The sequence below is a fragment of the Gnatocerus cornutus genome, chromosome 8 (assembly GCF_029298725.1).
Source record: "Gnatocerus cornutus isolate USDA-ARS CGAHR chromosome 8, icGnaCorn1.1, whole genome shotgun sequence".
Classification (NCBI taxonomy): Eukaryota; Metazoa; Arthropoda; class Insecta; order Coleoptera; family Tenebrionidae; genus Gnatocerus; species Gnatocerus cornutus.
Window position 1 is genome coordinate 11,048,324 of NC_142240.1, and position 23,632 is coordinate 11,071,955.

The 23,632-nt window shown below is 36.9% G+C and overlaps 3 protein-coding genes and 1 long non-coding RNA gene across 10 annotated transcripts in view; 1 reads left to right on the forward strand and 3 right to left on the reverse strand.

The window, feature by feature from the left end:
- The window catches only part of LOC148169772 (uncharacterized), a 45,932-nt gene extending 39,069 nt beyond the window's left edge, over positions 1-6,863 (reverse strand). Inside the window, exons 1-14 of the mRNA XM_088044230.1 lie at positions 6,831-6,863; positions 6,060-6,636; positions 5,802-5,843; positions 5,698-5,731; positions 5,616-5,653; positions 5,464-5,497; positions 5,358-5,419; positions 5,230-5,263; positions 5,148-5,185; positions 5,022-5,044; positions 3,510-3,512; positions 3,354-3,391; positions 3,228-3,250; positions 3,072-3,122 (exon numbers count right to left, since the gene is read on the reverse strand). Coding sequence (XP_087900356.1) covers positions 3,072-3,122; positions 3,228-3,250; positions 3,354-3,391; positions 3,510-3,512; positions 5,022-5,044; positions 5,148-5,185; positions 5,230-5,263; positions 5,358-5,419; positions 5,464-5,497; positions 5,616-5,653; positions 5,698-5,731; positions 5,802-5,843; positions 6,060-6,636; positions 6,831-6,863 — 1,030 coding nt within the window. The remainder of the gene's footprint in view (positions 1-3,071; positions 3,123-3,227; positions 3,251-3,353; positions 3,392-3,509; positions 3,513-5,021; positions 5,045-5,147; positions 5,186-5,229; positions 5,264-5,357; positions 5,420-5,463; positions 5,498-5,615; positions 5,654-5,697; positions 5,732-5,801; positions 5,844-6,059; positions 6,637-6,830) is intronic.
- A 306-nt stretch (positions 6,864-7,169) lies between these two features.
- Positions 7,170-13,720, reverse strand: LOC148169773 (uncharacterized). 2 transcript variants are annotated; one of them, XR_015770553.1, is made up of 2 exons: positions 13,653-13,720; positions 7,170-7,538 (listed from the first exon to the last, which is right to left on the reverse strand). It is a non-coding gene; the product is annotated as an uncharacterized LOC148169773 (long non-coding RNA). The 2 variants fall into 2 exon arrangements; XR_015770552.1 differs by lacking the exon at positions 13,653-13,720 and adding an exon at positions 7,594-7,705.
- On the forward strand, positions 8,401-21,856 carry ZnT77C (Zinc transporter 77C). Of its 6 annotated transcripts, XM_088043134.1 has the most exons (8): positions 8,401-8,520; positions 8,602-8,793; positions 16,890-17,091; positions 18,833-19,391; positions 19,442-19,567; positions 21,010-21,188; positions 21,238-21,429; positions 21,476-21,856. In XM_088043134.1, exons 3-8 carry the CDS (start codon positions 16,903-16,905, stop codon positions 21,638-21,640), a joined length of 1,410 nt encoding a protein of 469 aa, XP_087899260.1. In that variant the 5' UTR covers positions 8,401-8,520; positions 8,602-8,793; positions 16,890-16,902; the 3' UTR covers positions 21,641-21,856. The 6 variants fall into 6 exon arrangements, with proteins under 6 accessions (XP_087899260.1, XP_087899259.1, XP_087899262.1 ...); XM_088043133.1 differs by having other exon boundaries at positions 8,401-8,793; XM_088043136.1 differs by lacking the exons at positions 8,401-8,520; positions 8,602-8,793 and adding an exon at positions 9,589-9,686.
- A 503-nt stretch (positions 21,857-22,359) lies between these two features.
- On the reverse strand, positions 22,360-23,099 carry LOC148169775 (uncharacterized). Its single transcript, XM_088043158.1, has 4 exons — positions 23,010-23,099; positions 22,805-22,954; positions 22,618-22,761; positions 22,360-22,570 (listed from the first exon to the last, which is right to left on the reverse strand). The coding sequence occupies exons 1-4, from the start codon at positions 23,073-23,075 to the stop codon at positions 22,403-22,405; spliced, it is 528 nt and encodes a 175-aa protein (XP_087899284.1). The 5' UTR covers positions 23,076-23,099; the 3' UTR covers positions 22,360-22,402.
- Between the last annotated feature and the right edge of the window lie 533 nt (positions 23,100-23,632).

The following is a 23,632-nucleotide window of genomic DNA, read 5'->3' on the forward strand; positions in this document are numbered from 1 at the left end:
TGCTGGAGTTGTTGAGGTTTCAGCAGCGCCGGTTGAACTAGTGGTGATTTCGCTCGTCGAAGAATCAGTTTCTGTGCTTGCCGGAGTTGTTGAGGTCTCAGCAGCACCAGTCGAGCTAGTGGTAATTTCGCTCGTCGAAGAATCAGTTATTGTGCTTGCTGGAGTTGTTGAGGTCTCAGCAGCACCAGTCGAGCTAGTGGTAATTTCGCTTGTCGAAGAATCAGTTATTGTGCTTGCTGGAGTTGTTGAGGTCTCAGCAGCACCAGTCGAGCTAGTGGTAATTTCGCTCGACGAAGAATCAGTTATTGTGCTTGCTGGAGTTGTTGAGGTTTCAGCAGCGCCGGTTGAGCTAGTGGTAATTTCGCTCGTCGAAGAATCAGTTTCTGTGCTTGCCGGAGTTGTTGAGGTCTCAGCAGCACCAGTCGAGCTAGTGGTAATTTCGCTCGTCGAAGAATCAGTTATTGTGCTTGCTGGAGTTGTTGAGGTCTCAGCAGCACCAGTCGAGCTAGTGGTAATTTCCCTCGTCGAAGAATCAGTTATTGTGCTTGCTGGAGTTGTTGAGGTCTCAGCAGCACCAGTCGAGCTAGTGGTAATTTCGCTCGTCGAAGAATCAGTTATTGTGCTTGCTGGAGTTGTTGAGGTTTCAGCAGCGTCGGTTGGGCTGGTGGTAATTTCGCTCGTCGAAGAATCAGTTATTGTGCTTGCTGGAGTTGTTGAGGTTTCAGCAGCGCCGGTTGAGCTAGTGGTAATTTCGCTCGTCGAAGAATCAGTTATTGTGCTTGCTGGAGTTGTTGAGGTCTCAGCAGCACCAGTCGAGCTAGTGGTAATTTCCCTCGTCGAAGAATCAGTTATTGTGCTTTCTGGAGTTGTTGAGGTTTCAGCAGCGCCGGTTGAGCTAGTGGTAATTTCGCTCGTCGAAGAATCAGTTATTGTGCTTGCCGGAGTTGTTGAGGTCTCAGCAGCACCAGTCGAGCTAGTAGTGATTTCCCTCGTCGAAGAATCAGTTATTGTGCTTGCTGGAGTTGTTGAGGTTTCAGCAGCGCCGGTTGAGCTAGTGGTAATTTCGCTCGTCGAAGAATCAGTTATTGTGCTTGCTGGAGTTGTTGAGGTCTCAGCAGCACCAGTCGAGCTAGTGGTAATTTCGCTCGTCGAAGAATCAGTTATTGTGCTTGCTGGAGTTGTTGAGGTTTCAGCAGCGCCGGTTGAGCTAGTGGTAATTTCGCTCGTCGAAGAATCAGTTTCTGTGCTTGCCGGAGTTGTTGAGGTCTCAGCAGCACCAGTCGAGCTAGTGGTAATTTCGCTCGTCGAAGAATCAGTTATTGTGCTTGCTGGAGTTGTTGAGGTCTCAGCAGCACCAGTCGAGCTAGTGGTAATTTCGCTCGACGAAGAATCAGTTATTGTGCTTGCTGGAGTTGTTGAGGTTTCAGCAGCGCCGGTTGAACTAGTGGTGATTTCGCTCGTCGAAGAATCAGTTTCTGTGCTTGCCGGAGTTGTTGAGGTCTCAGCAGCACCAGTCGAGCTAGTGGTAATTTCGCTCGTCGAAGAATCAGTTATTGTGCTTGCTGGAGTTGTTGAGGTCTCAGCAGCACCAGTCGAGCTAGTGGTAATTTCGCTTGTCGAAGAATCAGTTATTGTGCTTGCTGGAGTTGTTGAGGTCTCAGCAGCACCAGTCGAGCTAGTGGTAATTTCGCTCGACGAAGAATCAGTTATTGTGCTTGCTGGAGTTGTTGAGGTTTCAGCAGCGCCGGTTGAGCTAGTGGTAATTTCGCTCGTCGAAGAATCAGTTTCTGTGCTTGCCGGAGTTGTTGAGGTCTCAGCAGCACCAGTCGAGCTAGTGGTAATTTCGCTCGTCGAAGAATCAGTTATTGTGCTTGCTGGAGTTGTTGAGGTCTCAGCAGCACCAGTCGAGCTAGTGGTAATTTCCCTCGTCGAAGAATCAGTTATTGTGCTTGCTGGAGTTGTTGAGGTCTCAGCAGCACCAGTCGAGCTAGTGGTAATTTCGCTCGTCGAAGAATCAGTTATTGTGCTTGCTGGAGTTGTTGAGGTTTCAGCAGCGTCGGTTGGGCTGGTGGTAATTTCGCTCGTCGAAGAATCAGTTATTGTGCTTGCTGGAGTTGTTGAGGTTTCAGCAGCGCCGGTTGAGCTAGTGGTAATTTCGCTCGTCGAAGAATCAGTTATTGTGCTTGCTGGAGTTGTTGAGGTCTCAGCAGCACCAGTCGAGCTAGTGGTAATTTCCCTCGTCGAAGAATCAGTTATTGTGCTTTCTGGAGTTGTTGAGGTTTCAGCAGCGCCGGTTGAGCTAGTGGTAATTTCCCTCGTCGAAGAATCAGTTATTGTGCTTGCTGGAGTTGTTGAGGTCTCAGCAGCACCAGTCGAGCTAGTGGTAATTTCGCTCGTCGAAGAATCAGTTATTGTGCTTGCTGGAGTTGTTGAGGTTTCAGCAGCGTCGGTTGGGCTGGTGGTAATTTCGCTCGTCGAAGAATCAGTTATTGTGCTTGCCGGAGTTGTTGAGGTCTCAGCAGCACCAGTCGAGCTAGTAGTGATTTCCCTCGTCGAAGAATCAGTTATTGTGCTTGCTGGAGTTGTTGAGGTTTCAGCAGCGCCGGTTGAGCTAGTGGTAATTTCGCTCGTCGAAGAATCAGTTATTGTGCTTGCTGGAGTTGTTGAGGTCTCAGCAGCACCAGTCGAGCTAGTGGTAATTTCTCTCGTCGAAGAATCAGTTATTGTGCTTGCTGGAGTTGTTGAGGTCTCAGCAGCACCAGTCGAGCTAGTGGTAATTTCGCTCGTCGAAGAATCAGTTATTGTGCTTGCTGGAGTTGTTGAGGTTTCAGCAGCGTCGGTTGGGCTGGTGGTAATTTCGCTCGTCGAAGAATCAGTTATTGTGCTTGCCGGAGTTGTTGAGGTCTCAGCAGCACCAGTCGAGCTAGTAGTGATTTCCCTCGTCGAAGAATCAGTTATTGTGCTTGCTGGAGTTGTTGAGGTTTCAGCAGCGCCGGTTGAGCTAGTGGTAATTTCGCTCGTCGAAGAATCAGTTATTGTGCTTGCTGGAGTTGTTGAGGTCTCAGCAGCACCAGTCGAGCTAGTGGTAATTTCCCTCGTCGTAGAATCAGTTATTGTGCTTGCTGGAGTTGTTGAGGTTTCAGCAGCGCCGGTTGAGCTAGTGGTAATTTCGCTCGTCGAAGAATCAGTTATTGTGCTTGCCGGAGTTGTTGAGGTCTCAGCAGCACCAGTCGAGCTAGTAGTGATTTCCCTCGTCGAAGAATCAGTTATTGTGCTTGCTGGAGTTGTTGAGGTTTCAGCAACGCCGGTTGAGCTAGTGGTAATTTCGCTCGTCGAAGAATCAGTTATTGTGCTTGCTGGAGTTGTTAAGGTTTGAGCAGCGCCGCTTGAGCTAGTGGTAATTTCGCTCGTCGAAGAATCAGTTATTGTGCTTGCTGGAGTTGTTGAGGTTTCAGCAACGCCGGTTGAGCTAGTGGTAATTTCGCTCGTCGAAGAATCAGTTATTGTACTTGCTGGAGGTGTTGAGGTTTCAGCAGCGCCGGTTGAGCTAGTGGTAATTTCGCTCGTCGAAGAATCAGTTATTGTGCTTGCTGGAGGTGTTGAGGTTTCAGCAGCGCCGGTTGAGCTAGTGGAAATTTCGCTCGTCGAAGAATCAGTTATTGTGCTTGCTGGAGTTGTTGAGGTTTCAGCAACGCCGGTTGAGCTAGTGGTAATTTCGCTCGTCGAAGAATCAGTTATTGTGCTTGCTGGAGGTGTTGAGGTTTCAGCAGCGCCGGTTGAGCTAGTGGAAATTTCGCTCGTCGAAGAATCAGTTATTGTGCTTGCTGGAGTTGTTGAGGTTTCAGCAGCGTCGGTTGGGCTAGTGGTAATTTCGCTCGTCGAAGAATCAGTTATTGTGCTTGCCGGAGTTGTTGAGGTCTCAGCAGCACCAGTCGAGCTAGTCGTAATTTCGCTCGTCGAAGAATCAGCTTCTGTGCTTGCCGGAGTTGTTGAGGTCTCAGCAGCACCAGTCAAGCTAGTGGTAATTTCGCTCGTCGAGGAATCAGTTATTGTGCTTGCTGGAGTTGTTGAGGTTTCAGCAGCGCCGGTTGAGCTAGTAGTGATTTCCCTCGTCGAAGAATCAGTTATTGTGCTTGCTGGAGTTGTTGAGGTTTCAGCAGCGCCGCTTGAGCTAGTGGTAATTTCGTTCGTCGAAGAATCAGTTTCTGTGCTTGCCGGAGTTGTTGAGGTCTCAGCAGCACCGGTTGAGCTAGTGGTAATTTCCCTCGTCGAAGAATCAGTTATTGTGCTTTCTGGAGTTGTTGAGGTTTCAGCAGCGCCGGTTGAGCTAGTGGTAATTTCGCTCGTCGAAGAATCAGTTATTGTGCTTGCCGGAGTTGTTGAGGTCTCAGCAGCACCAGTCGAGCTAGTAGTGATTTCCCTCGTCGAAGAATCAGTTATTGTGCTTGCTGGAGTTGTTGAGGTTTCAGCAGCGCCGGTTGAGCTAGTGGTAATTTCGCTCGTCGAAGAATCAGTTATTGTGCTTGCTGGAGTTGTTGAGGTCTCAGCAGCACCAGTCGAGCTAGTGGTAATTTCCCTCGTCGAAGAATCAGTTATTGTGCTTGCTGGAGTTGTTGAGGTTTCAGCAGCGCCGGTTGAGCTAGTGGTAATTTCGCTCGTCGAAGAATCAGTTATTGTGCTTGCCGGAGTTGTTGAGGTCTCAGCAGCACCAGTCGAGCTAGTAGTGATTTCCCTCGTCGAAGAATCAGTTATTGTGCTTGCTGGAGTTGTTGAGGTTTCAGCAACGCCGGTTGAGCTAGTGGTAATTTCGCTCGTCGAAGAATCAGTTATTGTGCTTGCTGGAGTTGTTGAGGTCTCAGCAGCACCAGTCGAGCTAGTGGTAATTTCCCTCGTCGAAGAATCAGTTATTGTGCTTGCTGGAGTTGTTGAGGTTTCAGCAGCGCCGGTTGAGCTAGTGGTAATTTCGCTCGTCGAAGAATCAGTTATTGTGCTTGCCGGAGTTGTTGAGGTCTCAGCAGCACCAGTCGAGCTAGTAGTGATTTCCCTCGTCGAAGAATCAGTTATTGTGCTTGCTGGAGTTGTTGAGGTTTCAGCAACGCCGGTTGAGCTAGTGGTAATTTCGCTCGTCGAAGAATCAGTTATTGTGCTTGCTGGAGTTGTTAAGGTTTGAGCAGCGCCGCTTGAGCTAGTGGTAATTTCGTTCGTTGAAGAATCAGTTTCTGTGCTTGCCGGAGTTGTTGAAGTCTCGGCAGCGCCGGTTGAGCTAGTGGTAATTTCGCTCGTCGAAGAATCAGTTATTGTGCTTGCCGGAGTTGTTGAGGTCTCGGCAGCGCCGGTTGAGCTAGTGGTAATTTCGCTCGTCGAAGAATCAGTTATCGTGCTTACCGGAGTTGTTGAGGTTTCAACAGCGCCCGTTGAGCTAGTGGTAATTTCGTTCGTTGAAGAATCAGTTTCTGTGCTTGCCGGAGTTGTTGAAGACTCGGCAGCGCCGGTTGAGCTAGTGGTAATTTCGCTCGTCGAAGAATCAGTTATTGTGCTTGCCGGAGTTGTTGAGGTCTCGGCAGCGCCGGTTGAGCTAGTGGTAATTTCGCTCGTCGAAGAATCAGTTATCGTGCTTGCCGGAGTTGTTGAGGTTTCAACAGCGCCCGTTGAGCTAGTGGTAATTTCGTTCGTTGAAGAATCAGTTTCTGTGCTTGCCGGAGTTGTTGAAGTCTCGGCAGCGCCGGTTGAGCTAGTGGTAATTTCGCTCGTCGAAGAATCAGTTATTGTGCTTGCCGGAGTTGTTGAGGTTTCAGCAGCGCCGGTTGAGCTTGTGGTAATTTCGTTCGTCGAAGAATCAGTTTCTGTGCTTGCCGGAGTTGTTGAGGTCTCGGCAGCGCCGGTTGAGCTAGTGGTAATTTCGCTCGTCGAAGAATCAGTTATTGTGCTTGCCGGAGTTGTTGAGGTTTCAGCAGCGCCGGTTGAGCTAGTGGTAATTTCGCTCGTCGAAGAATCAGTTATTGTGCTTGCCGGAGTTGTTGAGGTCTCAACAGCACCAGTCGAGCTAGTGGTAATTTTGCTCGTCGAAGAATCAGTTATAGTGCTTGGCGGAGTTGTTGAGGTTTCCGCAGAGTCTGTTGAATTAGTGATGCCGTTGGTAATTGTAGTAAGATTTGATATTATTGTTGTGGGCACTACCGATGTCTCTGAAGATTCAATTGAACTTGTTGTTATTTCGCTTACATTAATCCCTTGAGTCGTTTTTTCAGTAGAACTAGTACCAGCGTCAGTTACAGTACTTAGTGATGAATTTGTTGTAGGCTCCGTTGTTAAAATGTCAGAAAATGTAGTACCTTGTGCATCCGTTGTATTAATTTCCGTAATTTGAGAAGTTGTTTGAGTATTTGTTACGCTATGAGTTGTTATTCCCGTGAACGTTACATTCGGCACTCTTGGCGTTGTAGTAAATAACCAGGGTTCGTCACATTCTAAATCTGAACTATCATTACATACTAAACCTGGTGGACATTGTTGTGGAAATCCAATTGTCATTGTTTTATCGCCAACTTCCACACATTGATAAAATTGTGTTTCATCGTAGCAAATGAAACCCTTATTTTTACAGTCAATAATTTCTTTGGTTTGCGCATGGAAAACCTGATGAATAAAGAATAATAATTACAAGTGGAGCGTGTTTTAAAATTGCAGCTAAGACAAAATTCTTGAAGTACGTACAGTTTGAAAATCGTTTCAAAAAATCATTTTCAAAATTTGGATTATTTATTCAAAATTTAACATAGCAGTTTAGCTTTTGCAAGAAAACCTTTAGAAGAGAATTTTTTAAAACTTACCAAAAGAAAGACCAGTAACAGTGGTTGTTTCATCTTATTGCAACCATTATCACTGTACAACTAGATTTCTTTTTGCATTATTAATATTATGTTTATTCAATATAATTCGCGTTAAATATTCTTTTTCAAACTAAATGATCTCTATTGTCTCCCTTAAGTCATGTTAAATGGTATTTATTTATGGTATCTTATCTCAAAGGATTTGCAAATCCTTATTTTCAATAGAAATTAATTCTCTTGATTTTTTCTTAGACAAAGACCATCGCTTTAAAAGCAGTTCTTAGTAACTAATTGTTTTAGCTTTCGTCAGAAATGTTTCAAAGAGGAAATAAAACGGCGTTGTTGAAAATATCGTGTATTTGCATTGGGTAAAAGGGTAACACAAAATAACTAGAAATACGTTGAACGAAGCATTTACATGAAATAAATAATACAAGGATTAACTAGTCAAGATTAGGTACGTCAATCTCCAGTGAAGGTCTATCTTTTTAATTTTCCAACAATGAAAAGCTAGTTTTAAATTTCTACGTCTTCACATTCAAACTGCGACTCATTTTTACAGATAAAACCATTGGGGCATCTTTGCACGTTACCCATAACTATTCTTCTATTTTTACCAACTTGCACACATTGCTGAAATCTATAGCTGTCATAACAAATAAATTCTCTGGCGAGGCAGTCAATTTCTTTACCATAAAAGCAATCCATCTAAAAACAAAGGAAAAATTCTGGTTATAATACATACATTCAAAGTGGTGCCTACCAGTAGTATTAAACAGAACAAATTTAAAATTTGCGTGCTCATAATTCCAAGCGTGGAACGGCTTCTGTGGAATTTCTTATAGTTAAAAACAAAAGGTCAAGAAGTCAAAATACGATATATTTGTGTATTTATTACTCTTGGAAAATAACGAGCGATTTTGTTCCAAGAAATTAGCGATAATAATTGTTACACTGTAGTCTTTAAGTAAATATTTAATTGTTTGTTTTGCCTTTGAGAGTTTTTGTTTTTCTGATGTTAGCTCGATTTGAGATATCGCTAGCATAGAACGAACTCAAAAATTAAGGTACCTCTACGCGATTTTCTAAAAAGTTAACAACAAGAACGACCAAACTACGATTAAAAATACCTGAAAATATTTACCACAGCAGCCAAATTGTTAAAAATAAATTTGGCCTCTCACATGACAGTTACACGAGGCTTCCTGCGTTATTCTTACGTTGGTTGCAATGTTCGCTCATCATAAAGAATAAAAATGAATAAATTCCTTTCTGCACAAACTTTAGCGCAATGTGAGCCAGTTTTGATAAGATTTTCGTCACTTGATGGTATAAATGAGATTAATTCCATCGTTGACACAAAACTTAGTACGTAACCTCTCAAATAGCCGCTCGTCCGGTAATTGTACGTCTCTTTAAGTGATTTACTCAAATGTAGGCTAGATGTGTACAGTTCTGTTTGCAACAAGCAATTGAACTTTATGCCAAGAATCTAATTTTATAAGAAAGTCGCCAGATACGGCTCCTCGTGCCTTCCACTTGTAAGAGAGTGGGTGAATCAACAGTCAAGACGCTGTTTTCATTCATTCCAATTCAAATAGTGGTCGCGGTCAGAAAACTTTTCACTTTTCGCGATCTCACGTGTTTTAAAAAATTTGTTATTATTGTGTGTATTGTGAACATTTATGTTGTGAGTACGCGGTAAACGTTACTTGACATACTTTGAACAAAATGTGGAATTATCGAATTTGTAAGATACGATTTATTCCAGAGAAATTTTGATGAATTATGGATGTGAGAATTCAGTGGTTGGTTTTAAAGTTGCCGTTAAATAATCAGATTTGAAGCGGTTTAGTAAATTTATTGTTACATCATTACTTTTACGCTATTAATGAACTTTCTCGGGCAAAAGGAAGAATGACATAGTTGCGTATTTTTTAGGTTTTTAATAAAAGGGACACATGTAAGTACCGTTAAACATTTAATTTTTTATAATACATTGTTTTTGTTGAGGTTTTTTTAAGTACTAAAATAGGTAGTGAGGTCAGAGAAAGAAATAGTGACGAACAAGAAGTGCACTCATCTCATTGAGAATGTTTTGATTAGTTAAATTAAAAGAGAGTGTAGTACGAGTTGGTCATCGTTTTAAGGGAAATATAAATCATTTTATGAGCAATTTGTTTATCTTAATTGGGCATTGTTGAAAAAGGCGTCCGTGAAATTTAGAGGAATATCATAATTTTATAAATGCTAATTCCTTCGTAAAGTTTGTTAGTCTATTAGAAACAACAATGTTAGAAGAATGTGGTAAAGTTAAGCCAACAATAACAACAAAGAAACAACCGGACAGGTAACTTTGTAAATTATTTACCTTCAAATTTTGTTGGTAGAATAAATATTTACGTTTTAATTTGCGTGGGACAAAGTCGTGTTATATAATTTAAATACAATTAATATAAACCATAACTACTACCAAAAAAATAAAATTAAACTACTTTCTCTAAAACCAGATATCAAGCGGAAGTATCTCAAAATTACGCAAATTCAAGTAGTAGCGTGACACACTGAAAGTACTAAATTACTGTCATAATTTTATGGTGCGTTAATATTATAGCACATTACACCTTTGTTTATGTTTACGCACTGCCGTAAAAGTCTATCGTACGCATTCTATAAATTTTTAATGAATGAACAAAATTAAAATGTCTTCAATTATTTACAATTAGAAATTCTCTTATCAAAAAATACCGATGCCCCGTATCAGTGATCATTTTCCACTTAAAGACAACGTATTAGTGTGTTTACAAATCATAGTCGAGGTTCTCTTATCCTGAAGTGCAGTACACTGAGCGAATGGTATGTACTCATTGTTCAGTTTAATTGGGTTCACCAGACAGTGATATTTAGTGTACAAATTTCGTCTGCATTTCTCTGAAGTAAGAATTTATAATGTATTCAACCGTTTAACCTTTTCACTGCGCAATGTTTTTTGTAAAAGATTGTGACTGTGCGCGGTTTGTCAGCTCCTGCGACAATATACGTTCCGAGCAGTTGATCGGTGTTCTACCTTAGCGTATATTAACGTCTCGAGCACTGCACCGTTGAACTAGTTTTGCAAATGTTCATAATGATTTTAATTTTCCACTACGTCAAAAATTAAACAAGGTAATATTGAGATGAGAGCGTTTTCTGAAGATTGTAGGCAGCTAGTTCTATCGGTGGTCAAAAAAAATGTTTTAATGAAAATGTTGGCTTTGTATAATGTTACAGAAAGTAGTTAATTTCGTCAAAATCGTCACGATGAAAACATACAATCAACGTTTTCTGAGCTAATTTTATTTATGATTATTTTGATTATCTTTTTGAGAGGGTAGATCTTCGGTGTCTATCAAATGGTAAAAAAATACAACATTTTTAATTTTGGAAATTATCTAGGTGTACCACTTTTATAGCTACTGTGTGATGGTAAATTACATTCCTACATGTTCTAACAAAATAATTGTAACATTCAAGATAAAATATGAAATAAAAAACGAAATCAAATTTGGGCCGAACTTTTGCAAATGCATTATATTTACAAAAAAATACAAATTTCGGAACAATAGAACAAAATTTTTTATCTAAAAAAACGACAATAACAATATTTATTTCAGTATTTTTTCAGGGTATGAAACTTTTGAAAACAAGGTATAATGCACAAGGGTGCGTTACACTGAAGACACATATAACGTGTTTCACTTCTTTTTTTGTTTTTGGAACACACAACACAGCGTTTTGTAGGATTTTTCTTATTAGCACGGCTTGGCACATGTTCTGGAAAATGTCGCTGCGTAAGACGGAAGGGGCTGTCGGCATAGCTAGCTCGTCGGCCTGATGTTCCAGTGGCACTCTGTGATGAAGATTGTTGGTACTTTTCTAGTATTTGACGAATTAGTTCTCTTTGGAATGAACCTGATGATACGTTTTTTCCAGTAACCGTTTTGTATAATGTCAATGCATTTAGCAATGACAAATCAAGAAAGTGAAAAAAAACCTTTTTGTACCACTTAATTGTTTTTCTCACTGATTCTATTGAGCTTACTATTAAATCTGATTTATCTACAGTACCCATGTATTTATTATACTCTAAAATACATAAAGGTTTCTTGATTAACTCATTTGTTTGGTGGTCAGTCTTTTCGGATGCGACTATTGCATTTGGATGACAAGTAGTCAGCATACGTACATCGCGTTTGTCCCGCCATTTCAAAGCCATCATGCTTGTAGTTACTTTAGTTTCTATTTCGTTTTTCTTTAGCTTTCGATTCAGATTGGGGAAATATTTTCTGGTGCTTTTCACAGTGCCACATCCATTTGTGGCTCTGTCATGTAGAAACTTGAATAAAGTTGGACTTGTAAACCAGCTGTCTACAAAGAGAGTATGACCTCTACCAAGATAGGTTTCTAGCAACGTGAGTACTATCTGTCCTGACTTCCCCAAACCATCTTCCTTAAATCCTGCGTTTATTTCTGTTGTACTGCCGGTGTATATGATAAAGTCCAAAACGTAGCCAGTTTCACAGTCGCACAAAAGAAAAAATTTGATCCCGAATCTATGTCTTTTGGACGGTATGTATTGTTTAAAAAATACACGTCCTTTAAATAACACTAAACTTTCGTCAATGCAAATATTTCCAAATGGATAAAAGGAGTTTTTGAAACTGTTTTTCATGTGATCTACAACTTTTCTAATTTTGCGAAGCGAGTCCTTGTTGTCAGTAGACTGATTCGGATCCATGAAATGAAGTGTACGTAGAAGTAGTAAGTATCTGTCTCTGCTCATAATTTGACCAAATATAGGAGTTCTTATTAAAAAATCATTTGACCAATAATCATTGATGTTTCTTTTTTTTGTTTCTGTCATTAACATTGTTACTGCAAAAAAGCAGTACATTTCTTCATAAGTTGTATTTTTCCATCTTTTCAGACGGGAATCTTGGGTACAGGTCTCTAACAAATGTGCGGCATATTTATTAGTCTCACAAACTATGAGTCGGACGATTTCTTCACTGAAAAATGTTTCAAAACAGTCTAATTCGGTGCTCGTATTATTTAGGTTTGCTAAACAGCCGGAATTATGTTCCCTCGTGAAATTATGGACTACCGGATTGAAATCACCGTCTGTCCAACCAAAAGTACTTGTAATTGCAGCTGCTCTCATTCTCATTCTATTTGGTGTTTCTTCAACCTCATCTTCGCTTTCTGCTGTGTCTTCATTTTCACTTATGTCAGCTAACAGCCCATTTTCCTCTTCATCAGATTCACCTTCAAAGTTTTCTTCTTCACTGCCACTGTTAGCAAGAATGTCGGCCAATTCTTTGTCAGTATAACACTTGTTTCGCTTTTGTGACATTTTGTTGAAAAACGCCGTATTTAAAATACAATAACAACAGGGATAGATTTGTATCAAAGAAACTCAACAGATACGATCAAGCACAAATGTCAAAATTATGACTTTTCAGTTCAGAGGTATGGCGATTTCATAATGAAACAATTGAGTCGCTTGGTTTCAATAGCGGCCACCTCCATAACAACCTGAGTTTAAAAAAATGCAAAATGCAAAACTAATTTCACACAAAAAATAAATTTTTGGGTAACTATTTAGCAAAAAAAAACAATGAAGATGGCTAGATTTGAGTCAACACTTTTGTGAAATTTCTAAATCCATATGTTAAAGGAAATAAATTTTAATTGAAGAAAATATTAACTGCTACCAAAGTAGAATTGACAACACCAAAAATAATGTCAAACATAATTAACTTTGTTTGATAAAATTGAAATTCGAACATCTTCTTAAGGTAATTTGACAAATTTCTTCATTTCCTATTGCTACTTGGATCTGGAGCATTAGAAACACAATAACAAATAATTGTTGTAACTTTGTTTTAAACGTTTGTAGTACATAGAAAATTTCGATTTTTGCCAAAAATGGAGTTAGTCGCTACTGAATCCAAGCGACTCAATTATTTGCTTTAAAATCGGTTTAATTTGTTACATTGGAAATGTTGACCTAATAATTACCAATAAAATAGTGTTAACTACATCCATCAAACTCATGTTAAAATAAATGAAATTGCTATACTTTTATTACCTCTTAGATTAGTATCTTAATTAATCGAAAGTTTTTTTTTAATTGTTGTCATTGAAATACAACGATATTTTAAAAAACCTCTAATAATAATTAAAGTCGTTTTTAGTTATGATTATGGTGATATTACCTGACCCTTAGTCCGTATCTACAACTGCGTAGATAAAAAAATGCATGAAATAGATTTTAAATGAATTTTTGTCGCAGGCGTATATATACGTTTTGAGCAAACTACGGTAAAAAAAAATGTATTTAAAAAATTAAAGCTATTGTGTCTGTGTATTCCTCTGAGGTAGATAACCATATTTGCGTCTTCGAAAAATTACGTTTTGAGCAGTTGACCACTTCTTAATCAATGCGAATATATCCGCTCGGAGCAGTTTGAGCGAATTATTATTTTGCGGATTTTTCCGGGCCGAGCAGTGTAAAGGTTAATGTAGATGAACTTTTCGCCATTAAAGTGTCGTGATTAGATAACGTATTATTATTATTAAAAACCAGTGTTGTCTATTAAGCGCACACTCTACCATAGCGAAATGTCTCGAAAAGGATTTGATAACTGTCGTCAACTCATGCAATGCGATTAGCTAGCTACAGGTTATAACCAACCCGTCTGATTTAAAAACCCCAATATAAACTTGCCAAGAGTTGATAGAAAACTTTGAAGTCCACTTATTGTTATTGTGTATATCTACGTTTATAAACTTGTAGGCAAGGTGTCTTGTGGTGTTTAGGTCAGGTCACATTCGAACAGACTGATCTAAATTTTGGGTGTAGTTCTAAACAGTTCTCACGAAAATAACTCCATGTTTATTTATAGTTTATAAAATAACTCTGGGCAGTTTGTTTTATTATCTTTCGATTTGCTATTGTTTGTCAAATAATCTTCTCATGGTTAAAAAAACTAGAAAAAATCGACTCTTTTAATCATTTCGGTTCACTAAAATTAACGAAAAGTACACAAACTACGTGTCAATTCCGTCACAATAGAATAAAAATCTAGTTAACAGTTGGTGATACTTCATATTTGTTACCAGATTATATATTTACACATCATAAACAATTTTGTACTGTAATAAAAATAGTCTTCAAATACCATTTAAATTTAGGTGGGTATCTGCATTTGCTGTAAATTAATGATCAAATATCACATGTTCGAATATGAGTTTGTTTTTTAAAGTAAGCAGTTCAAAATGTTAGATCAAAACTACTAATGATTAATAAACTGCCCAACAAAATTAACGCAAAATTGAAATTATTGACGACTCACACCAACTTAACAGGACTTTAATTTCACGCAGCATTAATAGGACGATACGACAATGCAAATTAAAGTCATCCAGCAGGATTCTGCAATCTGACTGATTAACTGATTTAACGCAAATGTGGCAAAAAGTCGTTAAGATGTCAAAAATTTAATTGGCTGTAGACCACGAAGAACACTAGCTGTTATCGGTATTCGAAATGATAAAAAATTCTGTCAAGGCTGACTGTAAAACTCGTGATGAAAATCACAGCTATCGGATCCCCAGTTTGGCTTTGCAATTTTTTACAAGTGTTAATTTCTTGGGAAAGTTTTAATTTTATGTTGTCAAAATTGCGCTAATGAGCATGCATTAGGAACAAGTTTGGCATAAAAAAATCATTAAAAAAACAATTTCAGCCTTAATTTTGTACATTTTGGTTACTGTTAATTATTTTTAATTTTGGTTTTGGTTTGAACTACAAGTTCATGTATATTTTAAAAAAGGACCTTGCACTGTGACAAAAAATTAACGTCCTGCTTAAGTTTAGACATGTATTTACATTTGTTGTGAGCAATAAAACATTATTTTACATTTTTGACAGTAACATTTTTTTCGAAGCGTTCACCAAAGTAAAATTGAGTAGTGACGATCCAAAATAGAGTTTTTCAGCATAACATATTCGGTCTGTAAAATAACTTAATAACTATAATCGGACATTTCTTGATAGGTTTCATCTTAAAAGTAGAACGATATAATCTATGTAATAGATTTTGGCTCGATACATCAATGTACTACTTTTAATCAGGCAGTCAAACATCATCAATCTTCTTTTTACATCATGTCAAAAATTCTATTGATACTGCCACCGTATTTATAAAGAAATTTAATTTAAAAACTGTTGACCACCGTAGAAAACTTGTCATAACTATTAGTAAATTTTTGAATTTGTGACAATGTGTTACAATTCTCCATAAAAATACTCCTCGTTTGTCGTTAGATAACAATAAAAATGCCTTATCTACAAGTCGGTATAAATAAATAACTGACGAATGGCATTTCTGTAGGAACTAATGGAGCTAATGGGAATTCCATTTAGTTCAGAACTACCTTGATATAAAACTTAGTTTTAAATAAAACAGCTTATATTATGGTGTTTACTAAAATTGACAGTTTTATCATTGACACGTTCTTTGGTTTAAACGCAATGTTCAAGTGAGTGCTTTGCTCAGGTCAGAAATTTTGTTTGTATTTCACGTAATAGAAGCTAATATCACAAAATTAACTAATTTTATTAATTAACTTCACTTATAATGCTCTTTTCTACAGGTATCTCAGAACGCTTGCACTTCCTTTTAATGGGAAATTTTGCATCAAAATCTGAGTTGATTGTGGGATCGCACAGCCCTTACAGTTTTTGAGTTACAAGTTCTTTAAGTTGGCTAATCACAGCTCATAAATCGCCAGATATTATGCTGTTGCTACGTTACCTGCGAATTTTTTTCTTTAAATTGCACAAAGCTGCGCTGTGAATGGTCAACTTTAAATGATAGTAACTTGAATACTACAAATGGCTGAACATTGTGCGATACGGCAATCAACCCAGATTTTAATGGAGAATTTTCCATTAAAAGGACGTGCAAGCGTTCTGGGACACTCTGTATATAAATATGATAAGTGTAATACGTCCCGATAACGCTTGCCAGGTAAATGGAAAACAAATGTCTAAAAATAAAAATGTTAAAGAACGCGACAACAATAAAATTAATTTAATCAGAAAAAACAATTCAAAGATCAGCTCAGGATTTTTAAAGCAATTTCAAGCTGAAACATCCAAAGCTGATACAAGACTTTATATAAATATTATCATCATCTAGAAATGCATTTAAAATCAAAATTTGACAGTCGCTGGGAATTCTCTTTATGGAGCGTCTCATGGTAATTACGTACTTTCTTGACATTTTTTGTGATGAGAATTTCACAGTGAAATTATAAGTTCCTTAACTCTCAGTTTTATAATAGTTGCACTTATCCAATACAATTTTTTTCAATTTAAAACGAAAGAGTTTTTCCAGTTAAAATCTAAAAATTACTACCTATTGTTATAAAGAAATAAAATGCTTAAAATTAAATTTCCACCATTGTATTCTCATTTTTATTCCCGATTGAAAAGTTTTTATGAATTTATGGCAATAAAAATTGATTTGACGTCACGTCCAGCACTTTATCTATGACTAAAATTTTTTTTTACAAACATTTTCTCCTACAATAAAGATATGAGAGGTCAGACACAAGCCCATGCACCCCAGATAGATACTAGATACAGAGAAATTATCTTATCTCCGTCCGATAACACGTAATCCGCCCGTTTATTTACAGTGATTTTAAACACTCAAAATAATTAAGAATAAACGCTGTGACTCGGAAAATCATTTATTGAAACTCCATGATTCAATCACGAGTTATATGATCTACCATACAATGTATAACAGGTTCAATTAAAGAACTAATATGATCAATTGGCGCACTTCCTGTGTAATTTTAAATAGGTACTACAAAACATTCCGCGCCACAACGTGAGCGCAGAATGAAATCATTTTATTGTGTTCAAAATCCCATCAAAATTATGTGTCTAAAAGTAGTAAAGTAAGTAACACCAAAGCAGTAATCTTTTTTTCTTTGTTACAGAAAACCGACAACCATGCCGATGAAAGAATTTTTTCGAAGCCTGCGCCCCATTCAACTTTACATTATTTTGATCCTGACTGTGATGTTTTTTATAACGGAATTAATTTTTAGTCACTTTACACACGCTTTAACACTGTTGATGGACTCTTATCACATGCTGTGCAATATTTTAGCGTTGACTGGATGTATTATAACGATGAAGGTATGTTAGTAGTAATTAGCGTTTGTTGTTTCATTGATTAGCTTTTTGCAACCAAGTAGAAACTTAGGTCGGTAAATAATCGAATTAGCAAGTTTTTAACAAAAAGTTTCGGAATCCGGTCATGTATCTGCCGGACCTACTTTTTAATATACCGAAGAAATGACAACTTTCCACCTCATTGATTAAGTCTTTTAATATTCTATAGACCTTGTGGTCTTGGAATGTTACATCATCTTCCTTGCAAATACTTGATTTTCAACCTTGGAAAGCCTGAAATTTGTAGTTTATCACTGAAAATATGACACATAATCACATTTTCATACAAATTAAATTTCTGAATGTTTACCAATAAAATTAAAAGTATTAAAATACAGCTGATTTGCTTAATGAAATAAAAAATTCCAAGAGCGTTTCAGTGATGTCCTTTGATAATTCGACCTAATGATTATTCACGACGCTACATTTGTGCGGTTCTTTTAGTATGATGAATTACTTTATTGGAATTATTGGTGTGGTTACTTCTTAAAAATTGAAAGTGTGGAGAACTATTTTATCTCTCCAAATTAACAAACAAATCAAATTGACCTACTTCATCAGATAACAAATCACCTGTATTGATTTTATTTTTTTTTAAGAACATGTGTCTGTTTTATTCCTCCCTTTATAATGGCTCGCTTTATAACATTAAAATTCCATTACAAACTCCGCTTTCCTATGATTCAAATTTTACGTCAGGAATAGCCTTGTAAAAAAGAGTGAACTTGAAAGGGTTATATATTCGCACTTTATTTGTAAGCTAATGGGTACTGGCTATTTATGTGATAACTATAAATAAATAAAATGAGAGTTTATAACCAGGCTGACAAACTGTCTGATTTGTACGAATTGCATACAAATTTTTGTTTGTTTCTGCTGACAACTAAAATCGCATTTTTAGCCTTTCATTGTGATCTCAAAATTGCTTTCAAACTTTTAAATTCTCTAAGAGATTCTAAGACTTAAATTTTAGGTTTAAAAAATCACTAAAAACCAACATAAACTTGTTGGTGGCTTCCTGAGGCTACAGTTTAGTGCGTGTAAACACAAAGTTGATATTGCTAATTTAACAAGTTTGTAATCGAAAAGTGTTGGGCTGGTAGACCTTGCACTTTTTTAATGTTGGCGGTTCTATATTCATGTTTAAAACATAAACAAACGTAAAAAAATCGATTGCTAACAGAACTGCCAACATATGAAATATTGGGAGCCTCTGGCAATTTTTTTTTCGACCACATGGAACAATTTAATCAGTGACCTTTATGGCGATTATGTTTATGAAACTTTGTCTAAAATTAAATATCGACAGCTCGTTGTCAGAACGGATTTTTCGCACATTGGTAACTCTGATATTTTGACATTTTCGCAGCGCCCTTGTTTCCCTAATATGCTGTCAGAAAAGCTGATTTTCTATGGTCTATGGATTCCCATTGTCCAAAATACTTTATGACTAATTTTCCCAAATTTCAGTCAAAGACTTAATTTAAACTTTTTTTTATGTAAATGAATGGTTTACTTCTCGCAGTTACATTTAAATTCCAAACAACGACGATTTCTCATGATAATCACTTCTAACTTCATTATCCGTGCGTTTTAAAGAAACCGTTTAAATTACCATGCGAGTAATTACCGTGGAAAGTTGCCATGCATCCATATCTCGTCATATCTGAATAATCTTTTTCCAAGCAATTTTCTTTTTTTTTAGAGTGCCAATCCAACCAATTCCACATCACAATGCAACAAGAATGACACTTCTTCCGAATCATCGACAATCAGTGACGACTTGACACCCATTCGCCATAGTTGCTCCGATAAAAAACCAAATGAAACGAAAAAATCTCCCTCGCGAGCAAACCAAGAATCCCGACTGAAAAACACTTTCGGATGGGCAAGAATTGATGTGATTTCCCTGTTGATTTATAGTATTTTCATGGCATCTCTGTCGTTTTCCGTCGTTGCTGAAGCTGTGCAGACTTTAGCTCACATCGAACATTTTGACGAAATGCATCATTCGTTGTCAGTATTGTTCATTGGAGCTGCTGGTTTACTGTTAAATGGTGTATGTTATTTATTAATCGGTGGATACACTTTCCACCAAGGTAGTTTTCTCTACGTCACAGAAAGTGGCGATGTAGTCTTAGACAAAGTTGTTGTACCTGAAGTTGTTAAGAAAGAAGGCCGGAGATTATCAAGAACTAGAAGTGTTCATCTACCTCCAAAGAAGCAAAGACAGGGATTTATAGAAATGTGTAGAGACGTTATAGGTATGATGACTTCGTGTAGTTCTATTTTAGTAGTTTTTTTTTTCTTTTAGGCTGTGTTTATGTTATCATTTGTGCTTTGATAGTGTACTTCACAGACAAAAATATTGCCAAATATGTAGATCCATTGATGTCTGTAGTTTCCGCCGCCTCGTTAATGCTTCTTAGTTATCCTCATAGTAAGTAGATTTTTATTACTTTTTGTTATGTCTCGGGAAGTACTAAAAACTAAGTAAATCCTTGTACGCTACTCACGAAGAGTCTAGCCATGTTTTACTTACTGACCTAACCAAAGTTAAGATTTTATAACACGAAAGGTCGAAATGAACAATTAATGCAATTCACGTCGTCTTCAACCTCTATCATTGTTAATAAACATTCTGATCAGTGCTATTGTGTTGTTAATGAAATCATTGCACACTGTATTTAGAAATTACTTTTACCACTCGAATTATAATAAGACACCTCTTTCCGGAAATAACTTTATTTTAGAATCACACTGCCTTTTTGCGACAGAAGAAAATGAGAAATCTCGAGAAAGTGTAATGGTAATTTGACTTACTCTTTTTGCGTGTGGGAAGTGAAATATTTACTTCCCACACGTTAATATTGGCTTGATAATTCGTTTCGAAAAATTGAATCTTGGATTTATGAAATAAATTAAGTCTAATTAATTACTGATTAATCGCCTGCCGTGATAATAAAAGCGTAACTTGCATGAAATTAAATTCGCTTTTGTTATTATCCGCTAATATTCTCACTTTCCAATTTTCTTTGCTTATATTATGAATGAATTTCGCATGTATGGATCTGAAGTTTTTTTTGCATTAGTACGTTTAAACCTTGGCGCATCTTTTTTGTTCAAGAACTAGTTTCTAAAATTTAATTCACTTTCTGTTTAAGTATGTGTCAGGGTCGTGAAAACTAATATGTAACACGGTTGACAAAAAAATCCTTTCAGTATCAGGTTTTTCCAAGGTTTCCAAAAGTACCGAATTTCCAGATTCTTTGTTTTAAGTTACATTTTCAACTTAAGTTCTCACTTACGACTGGAGGAACAAATTAAGAAGTTTAGATCTTGAATCCTAAAACCTGAAAACTTGAGATCATACATAGGAATGACAATTAGATTTTCTGGAAAATTTAGAACGGATTTAAAATGTTGGCTCAAAAGATCTAACAAATTAAAGTTTATGCGATCAATAAAAAAACTTATTAATAAATAAATAAAAACACTGCGGTTGATAATAAATGACCCTCGCTCCAAGAACACACTGAATCAGTTCATGGAGATCTTGTCTAAATTCCTAGAAAAAATGTAATAGGGATTCCAAAGTGTGATGAGTTTCCTTTTAAGGTTGTGATTTATTTCAATATTTATAAATACCTTCATACTTGCGCATATCAGACCACAAAAACAATGTAATATAAACGTTGAATTCCTACCTAACAAGCTACGATAATTTTTTACGATTATAAGAAAATTAAACTGATAATTACCACGTACCGACACAATCATTTTAACGAAATTTATTGTAGTTGGTCAAATTAGTCATAAATAAAGCATTGTTTACACTAAAATTTCAGCAACACGATTATATTAACGCTTTCTTTTTTCCAGTGAAGGAAAGTTGTCTGATTCTACTTCAAACCCTTCCGGATTCGATCGATATTGAAATTTTAAAGAAAGAATTATTAGACCATTTTCCTGACATTGTAAATATTCACGACTTCCACGTTTGGCAACTAACCGCGACAAAAATTATTTCAACAGTTCACATCATTTTTAAGCATCAAGAGGTAAGTAAGAAAACCTGTGGACCAACTCGTCTTCATGGTTTATTTCTAGGGTTATAACACATTAATGGACGATATTAAAGAATTCCTAATAGACAATGGTATCACGCAAGTAACAATTCAACCCGAATTTTACACAAAAGCTGAAAGTACACAAAACATTCCACCTCTTTGTTTGATGCAGTGTCAAGGCGAAGGATGTAAACTGAGTCACTGTTGTCCCAGTTATGACACCAACATTGTTGTAAGTTGTCGTAACCACTCAGCGCTCGTTGATTCCGTTTTTTTAGAAATTAAGAAATGGAAGCAAATCCGACACCAAAGAAATCAAAATGTTGGCTAATTCCTTGCCTGATTTACGATCAATTAAGATAATTAGCCACGAATTTGCGAAAATCACTGAAGAACCGTCGAAACCGGAGAGGACACAGAGCAGCAACCAAATACGATCCTAACACTTGTTTTATTGAAATTACAATTAAATATATTTAAGTACAAACCATATAAACTCGCCAGTATTAATGTGTAGATTAAGGATTCGTAACAACGAATTGTTGGAGTTGGTTTCGTCCATCGACAATGACTAATTGTAATGTTTTAATGTTGGTTTTATCGAAAGACTCATTGTGAGAGAGTACTATGTGCAATATTAAATAAAGTGTTTTATTCTTCTTTGATTTTTACCCAAAGTAGATGCTTGCCTCTGTGAAGAAACAATTACAATCTTTCCTTCTCAACTAATAAAATTTGATGTGCACTTTTCTGTAACCTTCATTTGTTTTCTACAGGTATTGTACTTATTGAATCATCCCAATCAAATCGATTTCTGATAATGAAATGTGACCTTTACAGTTGTCGCATACAAAACACAATTCATCTCATTTCCTAGAACATTTTCACAATTCGCATTTGTTAGGTAAATATGACGCAACTCTGCAAAGGTCACACAAAACAATGTAATTTTGTATTAATCTGTTAAAACAAGTGTTAAGCTTTTATTAGCATAATCTTTATTATTTAAACATCGATATAATCAAAACACTACAAAAATTCGAGAAGAGCAGATAAATATGAAAAACCGGCGCCTCCACCAATTTTATTTTTCTTCATCTGTGATTAGAAATTTATTTTTTAATATTCAATGGTTTTTTATTTATTAATAAAACAACAGAACTTTGGTAAACATTATTTATTCTTCTTAAAACTCATTTGGACGATTACCCTCTAGCTCTGTTCTTCGAAATATTGAAATCCATCTCAATACAAGACTTTCCAGTGTCGTGTTCAGCCTCAATCTTGGCTTGAATATTTCCGCTTGCAAGACCTAACTGACTCTTGAATCTACTAATGTTAATTTTTTTGCTATCGTCGGAGCATGCTTTACCCTGAAAAATACCACAAGAAGACAAAATTATTCATTATAAAACCTTACGGGTGGAATTGGGCACTTTGAAGGTAAATTGAACATGCTGGCAACATTTCCAATTTGTGGATCATCCAAACTACCAACAGCTTCGCAAAAATCTAGTTCTCCTTCCATGGGAGGCATTGGAGCTTTTTTCAGGACATATTTTCCCTAAAACTCTAAATGGGCTCGGTTCAACTTACAAACTCGTTACCTTAGCTGTTTTGAAACCTTTCGGGAAGTTTAAACAGCCTTTCAAGATTAAATTGCAGTCCTTGTCCAAAGTAGCGTCTCCGTTTTGAACTTGAAGAACACTGTCTTTTATGCAGTTCTTAACACTGTTAACTTTGAGGGTGTAGCCATTCTGTAACAGAATTTCGTTGTAATTAATTGTAAGTTAGCTTGATTAGAGTACTTACACAAGCCGTCGAAGTGCGAATGTAAGTTACCAAGACCACAAAAACCACTCCTGCTGGGCGAAACATTGCGGTGGGAATAAAAGGTAAATGTTGTACGAATATTTATATAGTTTGTACAAAGCGGAATAATGATAATTACCTTGATCATTAACAAAGCGTGATGTTTTGGATCATTTAACCGCAACGGTTTTAGATGTGTATCTTTGGCTCACAATGTAATGTGGATATTGTCACTAATTATACGCTCAAAAACTAACATTGCGGAATTTCCTGGAAAAGAAGCCATCGCAAATTCGTTTTTTTTCCTTGAACTGCGTTATCAAACAGCGGACTTCACCTCGCAATAAATTGAAAATGAATCCAAAGGAAAAACAAAAACAAGTGTACTAAAAACAATATTTATTTATTATAACTCCATTTTTAAAAGCACACATTTTTATATGTAAAATAGACATAACTCTACAAATTATTACAAAATGTATATAATAAAAATGACTCGTCACCTCACCTTGCTAAGCAAAGCTTAAAAAAGACAATATTGCAACAGAATAACAGGGATACAAACGTAAAGCAGCGAAAATGTCAATACGGACATTTATTAGAGTATGTATTTTAAGATTAGG